Raw genomic sequence first — 23,430 nt, 5'->3', positions numbered from 1 at the left:
CGACTTGTTGGGTATGAAGCAAGTACGGACATCGCCCTATCATCCCCAGACTGACGGGATGGTAGAACGCCTGGATAGGACCCTTACTTCCATGTTGAGTCAACAGGTTTCTGAGTCCCAAACGGACTGGGACTTGCACATCCCCGGGGTCCTCGCGGCCTACAGAATGGCCCCTCACGTGTCCACGGGATACTCACCGTTTTTTTATGTATGGGAGGGAGCAGGACCCCCCTATTGACGTCCAACTACACTTGGGACCAGGCAAGGTCAGCAGTAGCATGCCTGCGCCAACGCGCTTTACTCTTCAACGAGTGTCTGAGGCAAAGGAGGCCTCGAAGGAAAATTTGCCCTTACGGCAGTCAGCCAATGCGCGGTTGAGAGGGGCTTCGCCTTATGGTAAGCTTTGGTCGCCAGGCGACAAGGCTTGGCTGCATCGCCCTCAAGTTCCATTTGGTACGTCCCCCAAATTGTACAAGGCCTGGCGGGGGCCGGTTGATGCGATCCAGACCAATAGACCGCAGTGTATGAAAATTCAGTTCGGTCGTCGGTCATGTGATGTTGGTTAATAAACAGTGTCGCCTCCAAGTCCAAGTGTGCGCCTCGATTGAACCCATTACACTCGGAACAAATTGGCCACGTTTTATTTACGTGACAAACCCTTACCAATTGCCTGTGTCGGATAGTGGCGGGTTTAATGACACATTGTATATTTACGCGATTGAACCATAAAAAGCGCCTGCATTATGGTCTCTCTACACCAGCTTCGTGGCTCATCGGATTTTTCCTGGACAAATAAAAATTTTGAGTCCGTAAAATCCACGCGACTTCTGTACAGGCCGCCCCCCCACTCCGAACCCCTCTGCCCGCTGTGAAAACAGACGCCGCTCCTCCTCCGTGCAGCAGCAGTGGCGTCGTCGAATCTGCGATGCCAGCCTCTTCCTTCCTCCCTCTCCTCACCTCACCTGAGCCCTTTTCTCCCGCATCTCCTTTCCTTTACTCTTTGGTTCTTTCGGTAGTCACGTAGATAGGAAATTAATAGATCGAGGTTTCGATCGCAACACAAGAAATCGTGATCAGGCGAGACCAACACAGCAGGAGAACTGCTGAGGCAGGAGAAAGAGGTTATATAGGCTTGAGGTGGGCTCAACCCAATACCCTTCTCTCCTCCCTTCTCCCCGCTGCTCATGTCAACATTATCCTCGAACGACATCCTTGGCTGCGGCATGCATAAAAGGGGCACAACAAAGTTACTCAAACCCCTTTCCAAATTTGTAGAAAAAAATCAGTTCCCTCTAAAAAAAAAAAACGCCGCGACAACGCGAGTGGAAAGGAAGGACAAGCGGAGGGCTTGTGGGGCCGTTATCATCCGCTGGGGGTCACGCTGTGTCCAGGAGAACGGTCGGTGAGTTGCGGCAGAGGGAAAGGTGGGGGGTTGGGGGGACTCCACTGACCGTGTCGGCAGCTTGGGCCCTCCCAGCACAGTGCCGCACAACCTGCGCACATCCTCCACAGACGCGCCGTTAAACGCGTGGCCCGCCTGCGTCCAACCAAACACACGTGTGAAGGGGAGGGGGTGGAGTGGGGGGTGTAGGGTCACGACATGTGGCACGCCGGCGATTCCGTCACGATTAGTTTTTGTTGGACGCAGTTCATTATCAATTTCAGCGCTCGCCATGCAAGATGCCGTTGGGCTTTTTTATCGAGCGCATAATTTTGTGGTGAGACGACGGGAGAAGCTGAACGCAAGAGGGAGGGAAGAGGACGTGTGGCTGCTCCGATTTTTCCCCTCCACATTTACAATCAACATCAGGCGCTTAGAGTAGATAGCTGCTGTTATAAATTTCCACGTGATGATCCACTTCGTTGTGTTATCATTTGTGATGGCCAGGTTGCGTCTGAAAAAGAGCTACACAGGCTCAGTGGGCCGCAACAGCTAAAATATATATTTTTAGTTTAGTGTTGTTTACATGCCGCCCGCTATATTAACAATATAACATTATATTATACTGCATGTGAATGTTACCAGTGCTTAATCGGCTTAAAGATTTACACGAGCACTTCAAGAGCACCTACACATACTGGGGAAAGGAACTGCGCTCCCTAGCCAGGCAGCGTCGTCGCTTAGGGCGCTCGGCTCGCAGACGGCGGTTTGCGGGTTTCAACACGACGAGCGCTACCGCTGCAGAGGTGATGCACCAAACAGCGGCGGCGCCGGGTGGGACGCGGAGCACAGCGGCATTGCAGGGGGCCCCACAGGTCCGTTGACCGAGAGGTGTGTGTGTGGGAGGGCTAAGTGCAGGAATTGTATGGCGAGTGCGAGTGGTGTGTGCGAGAGGTGTACAGGGAGTGCGAGCACTGTACAGTGAGTGGTGTATGACAAGTGTCAGTGGTGAGTGCTAGCAGTGAGCGCGAGCGGCGAGCAGCGCGCGCGAGCGGTGTGAACAGGGCGGAGCAGCAGCAGCACGGTACCCTCTTCCTCACCTGCCAGGTGGTGCCCAGCGTGTTGACGTAGTTGGCCATGTACTTAGAGAGCGGAGGGAGCAGGGGGACGGACCGCCCCGCCACCAGACGTGTAGTACACGCCACGCACAGCAGCAACAGCACACGCAGCATCGTTCTGCTAAGACAATGGATTCCACCACGTAGCCTTTAACAGACTATTGGGGCAAGTGCGATGAGCGAGTGGCACCTATGAAGGCCGGCACGGCACAAGAGGGAGGTGGGTGGTCAGCACCACGCACTAGCCGCCTTTGGTCACCCAAGTGGTAATGTTTTAAGACACCGCACCAGGTAATAATTTTAGGATGAGTGGACCTATTAGAGGCCCAGGACTGGTTCAGATAATCGTCATCGTTTGTGGCCGCGAGCAGGAATCGATCTTGCGGTCGCCGGGTTTGCAGTGCTGCATGTGTGGGCGCATGCACCGTAGTGCGTGCACGCACACACCGAGGCATACACTGAGGCACACACGTGCGAGCGCGCATGCTACACAAAAATATGTATACAGTAGTAATCGCACCTCCGATTTTGTATGATCGCCTACGGACGGTGCAAAAGAAGCTCAACGTGCGTACAGACATTCACCGATTCCGAATTTTTTTGTTTATTATTTCGGCCGTCATCATAGACGACCTATGTGAAATTCATCAAGTCTCAGAATGTGGATATATTTAGTCGATACCTTAGTAAATGGGAGTAACAATAATAATTAGTATTATAACACGTCACATAACACTCCTTTAAAAAACGGCGAAAATTGTATAATTATGCAACGTTTCGGGAAATGTCCCCGCCCTCCCTACGTGCAGCGCAGATGAGCGCTTCAAAACATTCACTCTACAACAGTCACCGTGCTTGGCAAACTCCAGCGTGAAAATTAATGAACGGCTTGCGAGAGCGCAAGTGAGCTGAACCCGCTGAATCACAGCCGATCCGGTGGTTAAGAGCCAGCAACCGCTTTCTGGAGTCAGTCTCATCGTCGTGACGTGTTACTTTTTTTTCCCGGCACGAGGTATGGTGACATCCAAGTTATGAGTACCTCGCACAATTGCGGAGGAACTACATGGGCGGTGGGGGAGCCCTCGCTGTAAACAGTTGCTCAAGTTATGTATATTTGAAGAGGTTTTCATGTATGTGTAGTGACATCGCAGGATGTCAGTGTGATGCCGGCCCTAGAGAGGCACGGCGTGCGGTGTATTAACATCGCGGACACACTAGGATGTGGGTGCAGTACCGGCCCCAGAGGGGCTTGGTCAGCGCTGATTGATAGCGCTGGATGGCATCACGCTTGGCGAGCAATGTCAACCCTAGGGAATGGGTTACTGGAGGCCATGCACTCTGGCTGACCCAAGAGGACACGTGACCAATTAAGTCTACAGAGTGGCCCCAAGTGGGGGGCTGGGGGTGGTCACGTGGTCCGGGTCGAGATCCTGCTAGAGGGTTCTGGAAGGTGGTCGTGGCCAAGGGCGGAGCCAGCCACGCCGCAGAGAATATAAGCCGGGTCCCCCAGAGGGACCGGCGTTGTTGTTCAGCCTGAAGAAACCCCCGTCTACGTCTTCCAAGTCTCCAACACATGGACCTGGACCCAAGCTGTGGTCCTGGTCCGTAGTAGCTAGTTACGTTGTAATTAGTGTAGTCTGGTAATCACCACCATCGGTTGTTATTCTATTAAGGGGCAGTTACCGTGTGGTGGTGTTAATGTGTTGCCTCCAAAGAGTACGACTCGGTTGAACTCACAACCTATGTAGAATTTTTCGCACCACACGCAGCCAAGCATGCTAATAGCAGGTGTAGTGTGGAAGTCTATGGGCAGTGTTGCGTCTACGGGTATTGTTAGTCTAAGTGCAGTGTTTAGTCTAAGGGCAGTGTTTATTTCCCGTTTTTTTCACAGCAAGAGTCGGAGGTGCGTCGCATGAATCCACTTCCATCAAACGGCCGGCAATAAACGGCATGACCTACGTTGTGACCACTGTAGAATTTGCCGGAAACCCAAGCAGAAAAGGAAGAGAATATACAAACTCCACCGAGTACCAGCACCCGCCAATTCGCCACCAAGCGACGGTGACGTTCACCACGGCACCTGTGCCAGGCCAGGTGCCCTTTGATGCCACGTGAAGTGCACTACAAAAACGATAGGGAGTGCAAAGTGTAGGGAAAGCCAAGCAAGGTCACGACATTTTTTTTTAAACGTGGGCACATGCCCCCCCCCCCAACAGATCATCGTTTGTGGAACTTTTGGACCAAGATTATAAAGAATATTGGAGACATCATCTTGCACACACCCCTGTCTGCAAGCCAAGCCTTCGTCAGGAGTTGAGCTTGGATAGTTGCTCGGATGGGTGATCCACTACCCCTTCCATGAACAACACACAGTTGTTAGAGGCTACAATGTGGGCAGTTCAGCACCATCAATTGTTCTGCTCAACTCCCCTGCCCCCCGCCAAATCCGCAATGACCAGCGTGGTGGAGTATGATCAAATGCAGTGGATGCGTAGTGTAACAGGACTACTGTGGTGGTGGGGAGTGGTAGTTTTAGCGGTTAGCGCGCTGACGCTATGAACCCGGCGGCCCGTAGTTTGATTCCCGTTCACGGCCGCCACCACCAGTGATGATTATCTGAACCGGTCCTGGGCCGACGACTCGGCCTTAATGAGTAACCTGGTGCAGTGTGGAAACACCACCACTGGGGAGACAAAGGCGGCCCGGGAGTGGTGTTGGGCCACCCCCACCTCGTGTGCTGCGCCAGCCTTCATTAGGCGCTCTAACAGTGCTTGCCCCAAAAGTTTGTTCAAGGCTATATGGGGGATGTTTGTCTTTGTTTTGTGGTGGTGAGCGATAGCTTTAGCGGCGAGCGTACTGCCGCTACGAACCCGGTGGCCCGAGGTTCGATTCCTGCTCGTGGCTGCTAAAGCCAGGGTGACGATCTGGACCGGTTGCTAAAAAAAAAAATTCACGGAGAGCGAGGACTGGGATGACGGACCACAAATACCAGGACCCAGGCACGCCTTTTGGAGTTTGACCTGATGGGGTAAAAAAAGGGACAGAGCAGGGCCACGGAGGGAGGGAAGGAGCAAGCCCGAGACGGACGCCCACCAACCACAACGGCGGGGGTGGGGGGGCCAGATCAGCCGGACCAAGAGTAGCATCGAGAGAAAAAAATGGCAACGGCTTGGGGCCCTTTGTCTAGCAGCAGATAGATCAGGGCCGACAACAATGATTTAATTGTATGTCGACCACGAACGTTTCACAATGACTGTGTGTGGTGTTCTCCAAATAAAATCATCTACGTATGTTTCCCCCCCCCCACTCTCTTCCCCCACCACTGCACGCAATAAGCAGATGTATACAAAAATTTACAAAAGCCACAACTCTTTCCGCCCAATAAAAAACTACTAAAAAATCAGGAGAGGGGGCGTTGGGGAGAACCATAAAGACAACGCTCAAGTGTCATTTCTATTCAGCGATTCAAAACGACGAGCGTTTTTCCCATTGCAAGGAGCGGTGGGAGGGGGGCAGAACCGCCAAAACATTCCACAGACAACGCGAAAAAAAAGACCACGCCAGGCATAACAACTGTGAGACATTTTTGCCGATGTTGTCAACATCACGTGACGGGCTGTGGATGTTCATGACAAGCGTAAATAGCACACGGAACACAGCGGAGTCATTCATTCGTTCCTTGAAAAAAGGTCCTCTGGTCACGAGGTGGGGAACCCAGAACCCACGCTGACGGGAGATATGGAACTGAGTGGTGGGGGGGGGGGTGATGGCAGGAAGGGTGTTTGCCTCCATCATTCAGGGTGGGCCCCTAACCTCAGACCCCCCCCCCCCAATCAACTACTCGGCCGTACTTTATTAATTGCTTTTAGTGTTTAGTTTATAATAAAGGTTTTTGGGTTATATCGCATTATTTATAAATGTGTCGTAACCCTCCACCAACCAGCACGGCCAATCGGTTAAAAAAAAGTGTCACGTTGACAAAAGACCGGTGTGCTGAAGAGTGAATCCACAACATTGACAATTTGAGTACGACGTTTCGCTGGAAATTACATCCAGCATCTTCGGGCGATTTGCACCGGTGGGCTAAAGTAGTGAACTATTTGTCTTTTGCCAACGTGACACATTTTTTTAGGATTGGCCGTGTCGGGTGGTGGAGGGCTGCGACACATTTATAAATAACGAGATCTCACCCAAAACCCTTTATTATGAATAATACTGGTCGTGAAAGCCTACGTGTTAAACGGAGTGTTTTAGTTTGTTGTCCTTCCACCCTCCCCCGCACCTCCCGATGAGCACGGTTTGCGACGTACCGTGCGAGCTCAACGGACACACATACACGCCCCTCCTCTCCACATCACCTGGACCACACATTCTCTCCTCGTGGTGGTCATGTCGATTGTTCTCCAGGTTCGTCCGGTTTTGCCCTCCATGTGCGGTGTGGATTACTTGGCCGCTACCGTAAATTCCCAACCGTGACAAATTTGGCTTATGTAACGCGCGCCTACGACATAAGCTAAAACACACACACGCGCGCACACACAATGTAACTGGTATCAGCCTAATATTCCTATGCTGAAATCATCCCTGAAAATCACTCAATAGGGTTCACACTCTGCAGCATCGCCTACCGACTGTAAAAATCTGGCACGACCCTCCTGGAAAAAATAATCTTGAGACTCGCTGAGCCTTTCCTGGGTTAAACAAGTGGAAATAAATACTCGCCCAAAAATGATATTTTATTTTACCAGGTAAGGCCCACCTAGCTATACATCTCTTTTTCAGAAGAGACCTGGCCACAAATGATAGCTCAACGCAGTGGCTTATCACGTGGAAATTCACAACAGGCAAATACTCTAATCCCATGTCAATTACAAATGTGCAGGGATAAACCGGAGGACTCGTAAGAAAAATCCATGTGACCACGGGGGAGAACATGCAAACTCGAAATATATAACAGGCATCAAAGTTCAGGATCAAACTCACAACCCTCCTGTATACCAGGCAAGGTAGTTAACATCGCCACCGTGGCGCCCCTATTTATTTCTGCTTAGGGCCCCCTCCCCAATGGGCTGGCACCACCGCTGGCCTCAGCGAAGGCCACGAGACAATCACACACGCGATACGTCACATGACTTTGCGCACCTTTCCTCCCCCCTTCCACCCCGTGACCATCACGAGGATGATACCACACGGCGCAAGGACACATAACGATAATTAATTATAACCAGGCATCTCATACCAGAAGCCTGGGCACCGGTGTCAATCAGTCAACATTGGTTTGAGAGCCGGTCCTTAAGTCTGAGTCAACGTCAACAGGGCCCATGGAAATAAAAGGCTCAAGTCGTCTGTGGAAGTCTGTGGAACTCATGTGGTCGTTTCCTCCCCGAGTCTGGTCGAATAGGAGCAGCATCACACGTCCAGTGAAGATGCTCTTGAGTTATCAAAATGTGGCTGGGCACACATTTCCCCCACCCCTATCAAACTATCAATAGTCAGTTCGGCCAATAGGTGATACTCCATAGAACAAATTTACGTTGGTGAGATGTTAACTTCCTCACCTGGTATGCAGGAGTTCGTGGGTTCGATCAGACCCCGACGCCTGTGGTATATTTAGAGTTTGAGTGTTCTCTCCCAGTGCTCGCGCAGATTTTTATCCAGGTCCTCGGGTTTTTTCCCTCCACATTTAGAATCAAAATCACACGTTTAGTGCATTTGGTTGCAAAAAATGTCCACACGATAAGCCACTTCACCGAGCAATCCTTTGTGGCCAGGTCGCTTCTGAAAAAGAGCCAAGTGGCTCAGTGGGCCTTACCTGGTAAAATAAATAATATAGTTAATGGTTCGTTAAATATCCACACCTATAGCCAATGACCATGCTAGGCCTTTCCTCTGTGCACTGCAGTCTGACGACGCGACGACTAGCTTCACCATCTTCACCAAGGCCCGTTATAACTTCGTCTGGTCACGCTTTGTGTTTTTTATAGTAGCGACAACGACGGTGGTGGTGGTGATATGAGTGGCGACAATGATAATCGTGACCACAACGGTGACGACGATAATCGTGATTACAACCACGGTGATGATGACAATGGTGATTATGAGTGTGACGACGATAATCGCGACGATAACAACGGCGATGATGATGGTGGTGGTGATTATGAGTGTGACGAAGATGATGACGATGATAATCGTGACGACGACAATGGTGATGATGGCGATTATGATGGTGGTGGAGTGATTATTAGTGTAACGACAATGATGACGATGATAATCGTGATGACAACCACGGTGATGATGACAATGGTGATTATGAGTGTGACGACGATAATCGCGACGATGATGACAACTGTGACAACTGTGATGATGGCGATGATGGTGGTGATAAGGATATCTGGTGGGAAGCCGCAGGTATCGCCACGCGTGACGATTTTGGTCCACTCACCCACCAAGTCACCGCCAATTAAAGTAAAAAAACCTTACTTTTGACACATGTTAAACTTATTTCGCACCGTACATAGGCAACCGTGACAAACAACCATTGCCACCGATTTCTGCGAACACAATTATCCAACATCTGGCGAGGGCGCACGTGCGCAGACACACACACACGTCGCCATCAGTGTTGCTTAAACGGACTCATGGGAGCTCTTTCAACAGCTGGGCCTCTTAAGTCTTGCACCCTTCCATGGACCCATTATCGCCCGCGGCCATCCACGCGTTCAATTTCAGGTACACCCTGCTCAGGGAGTTTCATTTGGTCGTACGAGTTTCTTAAGACGGGAAAATTAACCAAAATGCATATCACACGGATCGGGGAAGTCAAATAAAAGTGCTTGTCCGAATGCAGACCCTTCACCATTGCCATAGGACTGAGGAATTTCCACCACCAGCTCTGCAAGGGCTGTTTCTAAGATAACCAGCCACAGTTGCTCAATGGAGCAAGAACTCACTTTGGCTGATCATCACCGTCGTCATCATCATCACTACCGATGTAATATAAAAACACATAACTAGCGCAGTTTAAGGACAGTCCAACCTCCAGAGCGAGAGGTTAGTGGACCCATAACGGCCAGGAGGGACGAGTGGCAGCCGAGGAAGGGAACGCGTCCGAGACGGAGCGATGAAATCAAGTCGTGTGCGGTTGGGTAGGCACGCGCAAGTAAAACTTCTTTCGCGCCACCGTACGTAGTCAACCATGCTAGAATCAGGGATGTGTGGTGGGGGGACAAACGAACACAAAAAGCAGTTCTAAAAAGGTGGATTAATAGGCGAGCATTAGGAAAAAGACTCAACGCCAAAGAATTCTGCATGCTCTATAATAAAGGGCTATTGCCCGAAACGTCGCACGTACTATGGAGGGTCCTTTCCCGATACTTGTTTTCCTTTTATTGCCACCAAATTACTATTGATTAATGTGTTGAGATTATATACACACACACACAAAAACTGGTTGGTTAATGTATATATTTGAGTGACAACGGGTAAAGTTTTTTTGAGGAGCGCCACAGTCGCTCCTCAAAAATACCTTGCCTGGTATACACGAGGTCGTGAGTTCGATCCCTACCCTGACGCCTGCTGTATATTCGGAGTTTTGCGGTGTCTCTCTCTCCCCGTGGTCACGTGGATTTTGCTCCACGTAGGTCCTAACGTTTTTTTCCTACACATTTAGAATCAACATCACGCGCTTAACTAGTATTTGGCTGCTATAAATGTCTCCACGTGATAAGCCACTTTGTCGAGCTCATTTGTGATAGCCAAGGTTGCTTCTGAAAAAAACAGCTACAAAGTTCAGTGGGGCCTTACCCGGTAAAATAAAAATTGTTTTGTTTTTAGTTTTCATCTTTCTTCCTGCTGCTCATCTTGAGCCGTGCTCTCATCTTTGTTCATCACATGGAGTCTTATTTTCCGGAGCTTCCTTATAATCCAGATAAAAAAATGTTTCCCCATACCTCCTTGCTACTCAAGGAGGTATGGGGAAACATTTGTTTCCAGAGGTTTCCACATTGGACACACACAAAGACAAATATCCCCCGTATAGCCTGAACAGACTGTTTGAGAAAGTGCTGTTAGTGAGTACCTATGAAGGCCAGAACAGTACATGAGGGGGTGGGTGGCCAGCACCACACCCAACCGCCTTTGTCTGCCTAGTGGCTGAGTCGACCTAAGGGAGGAGGCCTAGGATCGGTTCAAATAATCATCACTGGTGTTGGCTGCGAGCGGGAATTCAACGGCGGGTTCATAGCATGGCATGGCGCTAACCGCTATACTACAGCTCCCAACACGCACGTGCGCACGCTCGTTTTCTGTGATAACAATTGGCACCATCAGCAATACTTAAAAGTATTACACGGTTAAAAAAAAAACCCTCTCCAAGCTCATACATGTGGACTTTAAAACAACCATCACTGAAGGACATGCTGCCATGGTGCAAAGGGAGTTCGCAGGTTCAATTCGTATCTCCCGGCGCGGCAGTTGCCGGAACGGTGCAAGTTGAATCAATGTCTAATATCCCTTGGGCCCAATGCCTCCCGTCCACCCAACAGTATAAAATGGGAACAGTACACCAGTTATTCACAATGGGCAGGTCCGTGTGCTGTTGGGTAAAAATGTAGGCACTTCCAACACATCCCAGATGTAATTATGTACTTTACAGCCAGCATGGAGGATGAGTAGGCCAAATAACTGCTAGAGGGGGGTCTCTTTAGAGTTGAGGGAGCCATTGCAGGGCTGCTCCTTTAACCTTTATACCGTTGTACACCGATAAAACACAAAAGATGAGCGAAAAATGTTGCATAAAATCACTCAGATTCGGGAAGCTAAGCAGGTGTGTCGCCTGGCTAGTGATTGGATGGGTGACCGTCACGAAAAAAAAGACATGTTTTATAGGCTACATTGTGGGCAGTGCAGCACCGTCAACTGTTCTGAACCCCCCCCCCCCCACCACCTCCCCCAAATACACAATGACCAGGGTGGTGAAGTATGGTTAAATATCCCTCATGGCCGACAAGGCACAGGGGGAGGCCCTCATCCAACAGTGGACGTGATATGGTGTAACAGGACTACTGTGTCTGTGTTGTGGGTACCTCGTGTGGTGTAAACATCACCACCGGGGAGACCAAGGCGGTCGGGCGTGGCGCGTCGGCCTTCATAGGTGCTCGCTAACAGCACTTGCCCCAACAGTCTGTTAAGGCTATAAGGGGATCTTTGTCTTTGTGGAGGAGCGGTAGTGTAGCGGTTAGCGCGCTGCGCTTCGATTCCTGCTCAGGGCCAACACCAGTGATGATTATCTGAACCGGGTCCTGGGCCTCCGAGGTCGACTCGACCTCTAACGAGTACCCAATGCGGTGTGTAGTAAGCATCACCACTGGGGAGACAAAGGCGGCCGGGCGTGGTGTTGGCCACCCACCCCCTCTCGTGGCCGGCCTTCATTAGGTGCTACTCACTAACAACACCGGCCCCAACAGTCTGTTACAGTACAGAATAGAGGCTTTTAGGTCAGATCGCGTAAACATAATTGCGTCGTTAAACCCGCCGCCACCCGACACAGCAAATGTAGTCAAGGTTTGTCACGTAAAATTACCGTGGCCAATTCGTTCCTAGTACAGCACGCTAGTGTGTTGGGGAGTATATTTACGCGATCCAACCCAAAAACCTCAATTATGGATAATATTGGTTTGCGAAAGCCTACTCGGGTGTTAAGCCTGTTACAGGCTATAAGGGGGGGTGGGGTCATCTTTGTCTTAACAGTGCCCGCCATTTCGGGGCAGGTCACCACCCCGAGGGGAGCCGTGGGGAAGGACAGAGGTCGGAGGCCCCCAAAGACAGACACAAAACCCCCCGTGTAGCCTTAACAGACTGTAGGGGCAAGTGCTGTTCGCGAGAAACTACGAAGGCCGGCACGGCACACAAAGGGGGTGGATGGCCAACACCACGCCCGGCCGCCTTTGTCTCCCCAGTGGTGATGTTAACACACTGCACCAGGTGCTCATTTGAGGCCGAGTCAACCTAGAGGATGCTCAGAACCAGTTCAGATAATCGCCACTGGTGTTGGTGGCCGTGAGCGGGAATCGCTACGCTACCGTCCCCATTACTGGACACGCACACGTAACCTTCAAACAAGACAGAGAAATTCAACGAAACGCAGGGTTGGACGACCTTTGGCTGGGTGGGAAGTCACAGAAAAGAGGGCTGACAACGACGATGACGAATGAATGCGTGTGGGCCCTTTGTGCGTTTCTACGTGTTCTCTCGGCACGTTGCTTGGCATGCAATGGGGGGGGGGGAGAATTATAGCTGCATTGGCTCATCGGATTCCTCCAGTCATAAATGATTCTGCGTGAGCCTCGTTAGCCAGTATTTTGGAGAAATCCTCCTGGTCAGCGCGATTTAATCCCAGCTGTGTCGCCTGACGAGGCTGATTAATTACCAGCGAACCCTCGGACAGAGTACTTGAATTGTAAACGCTGTGGTGGGTTTACGCTCTCAACTCACAACCAGTTAAGTGCTGCTAAACGAGTAACTTAATTGGGCACGTTTTTGTTTACGTGACAACCCCTAAACTCAATTGGCTGCGTCGGGTGGTAGCAGTCTTTAACGACACACATTTGCACGATCTAACCCCAAAAAAGAAAAAAAACTATTGTGGAGGATGATAACTCTAATTTATAATAATGCGCATTCCATCCTAGAATCCCAATGCGTTTGGCAAAAAGGCGGAAACAAAGAAGATCAGAGTCGAGGATCAGAATCGTCAATACATAAGTACACCCCACTACGTGTCGATTGGAAGAGCCACACACAGGTTAAAAATAATTATACATAACTAAGGAAGCATGCTAGCCTTCTACAAGGGGGACATGTTGTTTGAACGGATATTACAGATCATCGATTATCCGGCAGCTTCGGGGTCGGTGGGTGCATCGGATTTTAAAAAGATCGCCGGAAAATCACATCACGATTTAAAATAGCTATTTTTTGCACGTTCTTGCACGACATTACGGTTTTTAGGCGTTGTATGTTTTTAATTTGTTTTTCAACATGAAATTGGAACAAATAAACATAAATAGACAACAAATAAACACCCCATCTTTAAAACGTTGCTATATTTACTGTTCCCTGCGTACCGCTCCAATCTCGCCGACTTCGCATTGGGGTGACGTGTACACACGTGCAGTATGTTCATTGTGTAAGTTGTATGTAGTGTATAATGTAGTATATATTTCACACCGAAATCAAGCGTAACTTTGTCACGCTACACGGTGCCGATCCCCCGGACTGGGTTACAGCCTCTGGAAGCAGTTTCGCCCGATCGGCCCAGGGCCTCCAGATAATGTTCGAAGCAGCAAAATAATTTTATTATTATTGATGGCCCAATTTAACCTTATGGCGGTACCCCGGGGTGCCATAGTACACCCCGGCTCTTGCATAATGTCCGTGATGCAGTCATTTGCAGTCTGTTGATGGCCGGCGATGCAGCAATTGACTCATCTCGACAAGCTGTACACGATGCACTATTCAAAGTTGCATTTTTCGAAAGCGGATTTTTTTTATGCCGTTTGGCGTTTCGACATCGCGTAGTAGCACTGATTTCGGATTGATTGGTACCCCAGTCGCGGAGTTAGGTACACCCCTGGAAAAAAATAGTGTCCCAGAAATAAAATATTTAATTGCCTCGGCCATTTATTATTACAGTGGTACCTCGGAGATCGAACGCCCCAGAACTCGAAGAATTCGGTGATCGAACAAAATTCGGCCATTTTTTGCCACGGACATCGAACAAAAATTCGGAGGTCGAACAACTGGAAATAATCTTCTTTGGTTCTTTTGGTAAAGTCACGTAGAATGAGAATAAAATCATAAATTCACTCCAGCGCTGTCCTACCAGACAGTCTCGTCCCTTCACCTGATGAAGGCCGCTTGTGTTGTGGCCGAAACGTCGTGAGAATATTATTGTGTTATTTTATTTTGTCAATTTATGATTTTATTCTCATTCTACGTGACTTTACCGAAAGAACCAAAGAAGATGAATCATTGCAGTCACGAAAGCTTTAAATCGAAACTGGAAAGAACCTGTGGGCCGAGATGCTTAGCCAGGGCGACTGAGACCAAGGCGAATGACCCAGTTTACGCGTAGCTCTCGCCCAGTGCAGACCCACAAAACATCGTTCCGTTAACTTTTTCATTAACTGAATGATAATTCATAGTCATTTCAGAAACATCTTAAAACGGAGGCAGAAACAATCCTCTCTTGATCAGTTTTTTTTAGTAAAAAGGCCCTTAAGTGAATCACAGTTAGTGCTCGACAAAAGGCAAAGAAAGAACCCCAGAAGGGCAGTTACCCAACGTGTTTATGGAGGGGGCCTCCCCTTCCAAGCAACACTGACACATCCTCCCCTCCTCACCACCTTCCACTCAGGCCATCCACTCTCCTTACTACAGGTAAAGTGAAGTTCAATGTTCATTTATTCTATTAATTATAACTGTTTGTTTTTTGTATGCTTTTATGTACTGTACTTTAATATTGTAAATTTTGTGTAAAATGGCCCATAATAGGAGCATCCTTGGGTGGGGAACCAATTAATGCTATTTCCATTCATTCTTATGGGGAAATTTGATTCGGTGTTCGAACATGGTTTTGGAACGAATTAAGTTCGATCTCCGAGGTACCACTGTATTTGGTATCCCGGGGTACCGCCATGAGGATCACTTAGTCCAGGGGTCGGGAACCTATGGCTCGCGAGCCAGATGTGGCTCTTTTGATGATTGCATATGGCTCGCAGATAAAACAAAATATTCTCACTTGTTTTAATCCATCCATCGATTTTTCACTGCGCATGTCCTGTTCAGGGCTGCAGGAGCAATTGTCCATTATTTTAATTGGATGATACTGGCCTACGTTTGCCGTTGCTGGGTAAAACAGGTAAACGCCCCCTTTTGAATCAGTCTGAGACTGCGTCTGCTCGGTCATTAGCTCAAAGCTAACCCTTCGACGAAGAAGATGGCGAAAAGAAAAAAAGACGACGAGTATCGTACATTTCAGGACGAATGGACCGAAGAATTCGCCTTTGTGGAGAGAGCGGGTTCTGCGGTGTGTCTAATTTGCAATGACAAAATTACATCGTTGAAACGGTCGAATGTAAAGCGGCACTTCGACACGCGCCACGCTACCTTTGCATCAAAATACCCTGCGGGAGACAGCAGAAAGAAAGCGTGCCAAGAGCTTCTGAGCAGGGTGCAAGCTAGCCAGCAGCAACTTCGCGTATGGACCCGGCAAGGTGACTATAATTCGGCTAGCTTTGCTGGTTCTTTAGCAATAGTGAGGAACGGAAAACCATTCACAGATGGCGAGTATGCTAAAACGTTCATGCTGGATGTAGCCAATGAACTTTTTGATGATCTTCCGAACAAAGACAAGATAATCAAACGGATACAAGACATGCCTCTGTCGGCAAGAACTGTTCATGATCGTACCATCGTGATGGCAAACAAAGTGGAGGAAACGCAAGTGAAGGACATAAATGCAGCGCCGTTCTTTTCTCTGGCTTTGGATGAGTCAACAGACGTGAGCCATTTGTCGCAGTTCAGCGTGATTGCAAGATATGCTGTTGGTGACACACTGCGCGAAGAAAGTCTTGCTGTTCTGCCATTAAAAGGGTCCACAAGAGGTGAGGATTTATTCAAGTCTTTCATGGAGTTTGCTCAAGAAAAAAGTCTACCTATGGATAAACTTCTCTCAGTGTGTACTGATGGTGCTCCGTGTATGGTGGGGAAAAACAAAGGATTTGTGGCGCTTCTCCGTGAACATGAAAATAGACCCATCCTAAGTTTCCATTGCATTATACACCAGGAGGCACTTTGTGCTCAGATGTGTGACAGGCAGTTTGGCGAAGTGATGTCGCTGGTCATTCGTGTGATCAACTTTATTGTTGCCCGAGCCTTAAATGATCGCCAGTTTAAAACACTGCTGGATGAAGTTGTAAATAACTATCCTGGTCTGCTTTTGCACAGCAATGTGCGTTGGTTGTCAAGAGGGAAGGTGCTTAGCCATTTTGCGGCTTGCCTGAACGAAATCCGGACTTTCCTTGAAATGAAAGGCGTCGGGCATCCTGAGCTAGCCGACACCGAGTGGCTCCTCAAGTTTTACTATCTCGTAGATCTGACTGAACATCTGAACCAGCTCAACGTGAAAATGCAAGGCATTGGAAATACAGTGTTATCCCTTCAACAAGCTGTATTTGCTTTTGAAAACAAGCTGGAGCTTTTCATCACGGATCTTGAAACAGGTCGTTTACTACATTTTGAAAAACTGAGCCAATTTAAAGATGCATGCACAGCAAGTGAACCCATTCAAAACCTTGATCTCCACCAGCTAGCTGGCTGCACATTCAGTCTCCTACAGTCCTTCAAAGCACGCTTTGGAGAATTTCGTGAGCACACGTCTTTTTAAGTTCATCACCCATCCAAACGAGTGTTCACTGAACACAGCCGACCTGAATTACATCCCTGGTGTCTCCGTCAGAGATCTTGAAGCAGAAGTGGCTGACCTGAAGGCCTCAGACATGTGGGTGAATAAGTTCAAGTCACTGAATGAAGATTTGGAAAGAATCACACGACAGAAAGCGGAGTTGGCGAGCAAGCACATGTGGACAGAAATGAAAAAACTCCAACCCGAAGACCAGCTGATTCTCAAAACTTGGAACGCGCTTCCTGTCACATACCACACACTGCAGCGTGTGAGTATTGCTGTATTGACCATGTTTGGATCTACGTATGCATGTGAGCAGTCATTCTCACATCTTAAAAACATCAAGTCCAACCTACGATCACGTTTAACGGATGAAAGCCTCAACGCTTGCATGAAGCTTAACCTCACCAAGTACCAACCCGACTACAAAGTACCAACCCGACTACAAAGATATCAGCAAATCCATGCAGCACCAGAAGTCGCATTAATGGTGAGTGTTATAACAACATTATTTAAAAGAATAAATTCAGAGGCTTATTATACTGACATTTAGTTGAATTCACTTTTAAAATATATTATATGGCTCTCACTGAAATAAATTTCCAAATTGTTTGCTTTCATGGCTCTCTTAGTCAAAAAGGTTCCCGACCCCTGACTTAGTCGAAGACTAACGCCCACGTGACAGCAAAGGAATGTTCGGAACGCGTGCAACAGCAGGGAGCCAAGGACGTCCAATCTATGGGACCTTTTTTGCCAGTTATCAAAGTATATTCAAACAATTTCAGGTGTTTACCCTTTTGTGGCACTAAAACTGGAGGTGTTAAGGTGTTCAAACACCAAATAGTTACTGGTCATCTGTGAAACCTAGTGGACATGCGTGGAAAAAAGTTATAGCTCATCGGATTCCTCCAGTATAAATATTCTGATTCGGAGATATCTTTCTGCAAGGAATCTAGTCTGCATTAAGTACACGTGCTTGTGGCAAAACGTGCAAACCGTGCAACGGTAATGTTTAAAAAAACACGTAGGCTTTTCGCAAACAATATCACCCACAAGGCGCGTGTCGCCTTTGGCCTAAAACCAGAGACAGCCTTCCGTGTGGCCTTGCTCTCGCCAGGATTGCCAGAAAGGGTAAAAAAAACCTATCCATATTTATCAAGGACATCCAAATGGGAGATGTAGCGACGATTTTATTCTCCCCTGGTGTAAAGGGCAGGCAGGGTGGGGTGGCTGTGGCGTGGACGAGGGTTGAAAGCGGAATTTATTCAGCAGTGGATAGACCCTGGCTTGTTGATGACTAAAACCCTCGCGAGGCTATTTAAGACAGAAACATGAGGATTTCTCCGCAACTCTTTGTGGCCGTCCCCGCCTGATGATGCTGGTTGTTTTAATTTTAAAACGTCACGGTACACGAATTGTAAAACCTTTTAGTGGGTTTACTCTCCAACACACACACCGGTGTAGTGCTGTACTAGAAACGAATTTGGCCACGTATTGTTTACGTGACAAACCTTAACTACGTGACTTTACCGAAAGAACCAAGAATGAGTCTGAATTCACGAAAGCTTTAAATCAAAATTTAAATTGGCTGTGTCGGTTGGTGGTCGCGGGTTTAACGATAAACATTGTACATTTACGTGATCTAACCCCAAAACCATCTCCAACATTTCAATATCGGCGACAAACAAAAAAAATCACAAACGAGCAGAGAACAACGGAGTACGCGGTTTTGTCTGTGCTCTAAAATGGAAACCACAAGGCCAAACAATGTTCCAAATTGACAAAAGATGCCCCCCCCCCATAGCCTGCAACAGACTATTGGGGCAAGTGCTGTTAGCGAGCACCTACAGAGGCCGGCTTGGCACACGAGGGTGTGGGTGACCAACGCCACGCCCGGCCGCCTTTGTCTCCCTCGTGGCAATATTTTTACCAATAGCAATAGGTATTCAATTGAGGCCGAGTCGACCTAGGGGAGGCCCAGGACCGGTTCAAATAACCGTCACTGGTGGTGTTGGCCGAGCTCAAGGAATTGAACTCTGGATCACCCGGTTCAGAGCCCAGCGCGCTAACCGCTGCACCACCACTCCCCATTAACTGACCACCACCCATGCTCACTCCACTGCTGGATGAAGGCCTGCCTCCCCAATTACCGTTCGACATTATTTCACGGCAAAGACCTCTGCGCCAACTTTTCAAACAGCTTTAAATTTCACTGCACGATAGCACAAATCCACCGCTGCTGCTGGATTTGAGGCTTCCAACGCATGTCCATGCAGGTCCGTAGTGTGTGGGGGGGGAGTTACGGATTTGGCCATACTTCACCACGCTGGTCACAAGTGCGGTCAGTATAGGCGTGTGAGAACTTTGACGAATGTACAAAGATTGTAGCGCCGCACAAAGCAGCTGCATCCCTCTCTCTCTCTGCTGCTGGCTTTGGTCACCACGCAGCTACTACAACATCCTGTGATGGTCGACCAATCCAAGCACGATCTCAACCCTGACAATAAGCTTTGTGAGCTCGGGGTTATTTGAAACACACCTTCAAATACTTTTGCCGACAAAACAATAAGCAGCACGGGAAACCAATGTCACAATACACATCCCCATCCATTCATTCATCAGCATTTACACTCACTATCTTTTGTGCGTGAATCAAATCCACAAATACTCACCCGGTGAGTGTGTGAGGGAGGGAAGTAGTTGTGGTGACGAGACACGAGAAAGCAATAATAATTGACACTCACTACGGGTACGGGATGCCTGCGTTTATATAAGCGGGCAGCCGGCGGGCCTGCACTCCTCCCACCGGCCACGTGCTCCCCACCCCCACCCACGTGACGCCCCACCCCCACCCACGTGACGCCCCTCACCACGCTACCCCACACCACCCACGTGATACCCTCACCATCCTACCCCACCCCCAACAACACACCACCCATGTGATACCCTCACCACGCTACCCCACACCGCCCACGTGACGCTCCTCACCACGCTACCCCACCCCCAACAACACACCACCCACGTGATACCCTCACCACGCTACCCCACACCGCCCACGTGACGCTCCTCACCACGCTACCCCACCCCCAACAACACACCACCCACGTGATACCCTCACCACGCTACCCCACACCGCCCACGTGACGCCCCTCACCACGCTACCCCACCCCCAACAACACACCACCCACGTGATACCCTCACCACGCTACCCCACACCACCCATGTGATACCCTCACCACCCTACCCCACACCGCTCACGTGACGCTCCTCACCACGCTACCCCACCCCCAACACACCACCCACGTGATACCCTCACCACGCTACCCCACACAACCCACGTGATGCTCCTCACCACGCTACCCCACCCCCAACAACACACCACCCACGTGATACCCTCACCACGCTACCCCACACCGCCCACGTGACGCCCCTCACCACGCTACCCCACCCCCAACAACACACCACCCACGTGATACCCTCACCACGCTACCCCACACCACCCATGTGATACCCTCACCACCCTACCCCACACCGCTCACGTGACGCTCCTCACCACGCTACCCCACCCCCAACACACCACCCACGTGATACCCTCACCACGCTACCCCACACAACCCACGTGATGCTCCTCACCACGCTACCCCACCCCCAACAACACACCACCCACGTGATAACCTCACCACGCTACCCCACACCACCCACGTGACGCTCCTCACCACGCTACCCCACCCCCAACACACCACCCACGTGATACCCTCACCACGCTACCCCACACCACCCACGTGATACCCTCACCACGCTACCCCACACCGCCCACGTGACGCTCCTCACCACGCTACCCCACCCCCAACAACACACCACCCACGTGATAACCTCACCACGCTACCCCACACCACCCACGTGACGCTCCTCACCACGCTACCCCACCCCCAACACACCACCCACGTGATACCCTCACCACGCTACCTACACCACCCACGTGACGCTCCTCACCACGCTACCCCACCCCCAACAACACACCACCCACGTGATAACCTCACCACGCTACCCCACACCACCCACGTGACGCTCCTCACCACGCTACCCCACCCCCAACACACCACCCACGTGATACCCTCACCACGCTACCTACACCACCCACGTGACGCTCCTCACCACGCTACCCCACCCCCAACACCCCACCCACGTGATACCCTCACCACGCTACCCCACACCACCCACGTGATACCCTCACCACGCTACCCAACACCGCCCACGTGATACCCTCACCACGCTACCACACACCGCCCACGTGATACTCTCACCACGCTACCCCACACCACCCACGTGATACCCTCACCACGCTACCCAACACCGCCCACGTGATACCCTCACCACGCTACCACACACCGCCCACGTGATACTCTCACCACGCTACCCCACACCGCTCACGTGACGCCCCTCACCACGCTACCTACACCACCCACGTGACGCCCCTCACCCCGTAAACCCTCCCCCACTCACGTCACCCCTCACCCCGTTCACCCTTCGCCCTCACATCATCCACGTGACGAGGTGCGTGTGACCGGGCAACGATTGCATGACTCAACAAAAGAAGCGTTGGAATTACTGTGCGCTGCAATATTCCACTCGTGTTTAAACATGTTTGACAAATAAAAAATTCAGCGATGTAATAATAAACGCAAAAAACGCACGAAATCACATACCGCCATATCTCTTTAAACGGGACCGCTAACTTTTCGTATTTATTTCATGAAAAGCAAGTGTTAAATGTAAACATTACATTCCAGCAACCACAACCCCCATCACCTGGAATCGACCCGCCTGGTGACGTTATCTGTAGTATTTATCTTTCGGGCTTGTAATCAACAGTCAATCCTACTTTAACGCGTATAATTCGTAATGGACCAGCCCACGAACCTTACTAAACCCGTTTTTCTTGTCATTATTGGGCTGTACCATTTAATAAGGGGGTTTTACTCCCTATTTAGAGTACAATTAACCTGCTCAAGTGGCGTTCACTAACCCCTACTATTTAAGCCAGAGTAGGTTTTTTAATCAGTTACATATTTTATAATCCGTTACATATTTTGTAATGAACCCGCTCAATGTACGCGTTTCCTAACCCGTCATTCGGTATTGGCAAGACTGGACTGTACCATTTAAGCGAGAGGGTGTGTTTTTTATCCGTTACACCATTTTAATGAACCCGTCCCAGTGATGCGTTACCTAAGGGGCCATCCATTTAGTACGTACGCATGGAGGGGGGAGGGGGAATTAACACAAATGCGTACGCTTGCGTTTGGGGGGGGGGTCTACTGACAATGGACGTATGCATAGGAAACGGGGGGCGGGTGAGGCCTCGATAATAATTTGTCTATATTGGCCTACACATTAGCCACAGTTCAGTTTCAAAAACTACGAAAGTTTACAAGGGATAGAGACGATAGACCAGCCATCACAGACGACAATCCAGATCTTCTCGAAGCAATGATTGATATTGCTTCGATTGGTGCCGCTGTCAGCGACCGACGCCGGTCGCAGGAAATGCGATTGTGCTATACGCTAGATGACCTACATAAAGCCTTATCAAAACAAGGCTCTCATCTGCCGGGGTCGGCGACGTATCTGCGGCTTCTTCCAAGACGATCCAGCTCAATGGAAGGCTGGATGATAACGTCAGCGACGCTGTGGATATTTTTACAGTTTTCTTTTCAGTTTCATGTATTTGGTATAGCCCTGTGAGCCATTCGGCTCTTGAATCGGGTGCAACCGCGACAAACAAAACACATGAACAAGAAAACATCTTAAAGTGACTATGCGCATACAGAAAAATCCAGGAAAAACAGCAAAATCTTCCAGAAAAAGCACCATACACCAACGCTGTGTGCAAAAATCCCAGTGAGATGCAAGTCAAACAACAACAACCACAAAACAACTTAGATTAAAGCCATCAGTTTAACTCCGTACTACAACAAATATGGCCAAACCAAAAAAACGTTTTCGAAATCACCAAAATAGATCCATAAAAGCAATGTAGAGACTGTGACCGAAATTTGCAGACTGCAGCGAATGCTGCTGTGCTTCAGCCTGACATGGCGCGTGTTGACGAAATTCTGATACTTAACCTGTTCGACTGGGTTCAGTCGGCGTTTGAACCTAGCGGACACGAGACAAACTTTTTAAAGGTACGCAACTTAATTATTTAATGCAGCTGGCGGTGGACTATCTGTTTGCTTAAACACTTAAGCACGTTAATATTAAATTTTGATTTAAAGCTTTCGTGACTGAAGTAATTCATATTCTTAGCTCTTTCGGTAAAGTCACGTTGAAGGGAAACAATAAAATAATAAAAATATATTTCGATTTCAAGCTTTCGTGACTGCAAGGATTCATCTTCTTTGGTTCTTTCGGTAAAGTCACGTAGAATGAGAATAAAATAATAAATTGATAAAATAACACAATAA

At 49.3% G+C, this 23,430-nt stretch overlaps 1 protein-coding gene across 5 annotated transcripts in view; it reads right to left on the bottom strand.

Moving 5' to 3' along the window:
- CTSB (cathepsin B) overlaps window positions 1–19,777 on the bottom strand; it is a 33,194-nt gene extending 13,417 nt beyond the window's left edge. Inside the window, exons 1-4 of one of the 5 annotated variants that reach the window (XM_076073886.1) lie at window positions 19,636–19,777; window positions 4,459–4,620; window positions 2,482–2,617; window positions 1,452–1,537 (exon numbers count right to left, since the gene is read on the bottom strand). In XM_076073886.1, coding sequence (XP_075930001.1) covers window positions 1,452–1,537; window positions 2,482–2,613 — 218 coding nt within the window. In that variant the 5' untranslated portion in view covers window positions 2,614–2,617; window positions 4,459–4,620; window positions 19,636–19,777. Of the gene's footprint in view, window positions 1–1,451; window positions 1,538–2,481; window positions 2,621–4,458; window positions 4,621–19,635 lie in introns of those variants that run through there. The other 4 variants (XM_076073888.1, XM_076073885.1, XM_076073884.1 and 1 more) reach the window with 4 other exon arrangements.
- Between the last annotated feature and the right edge of the window lie 3,653 nt (window positions 19,778–23,430).

The sequence above is a fragment of the Petromyzon marinus genome, chromosome 43, assembly GCF_048934315.1.
Source record: "Petromyzon marinus isolate PM22_M1 ecotype Great Lakes invasive population chromosome 43, UKy_Petmar_22M1.pri1.0, whole genome shotgun sequence".
NCBI classification, from domain to species: Eukaryota; Metazoa; Chordata; class Hyperoartia; order Petromyzontiformes; family Petromyzontidae; genus Petromyzon; species Petromyzon marinus.
Note: the sequence above shows the minus strand (reverse complement) of the source record. Positions and strands in the feature narration are given on the sequence as shown.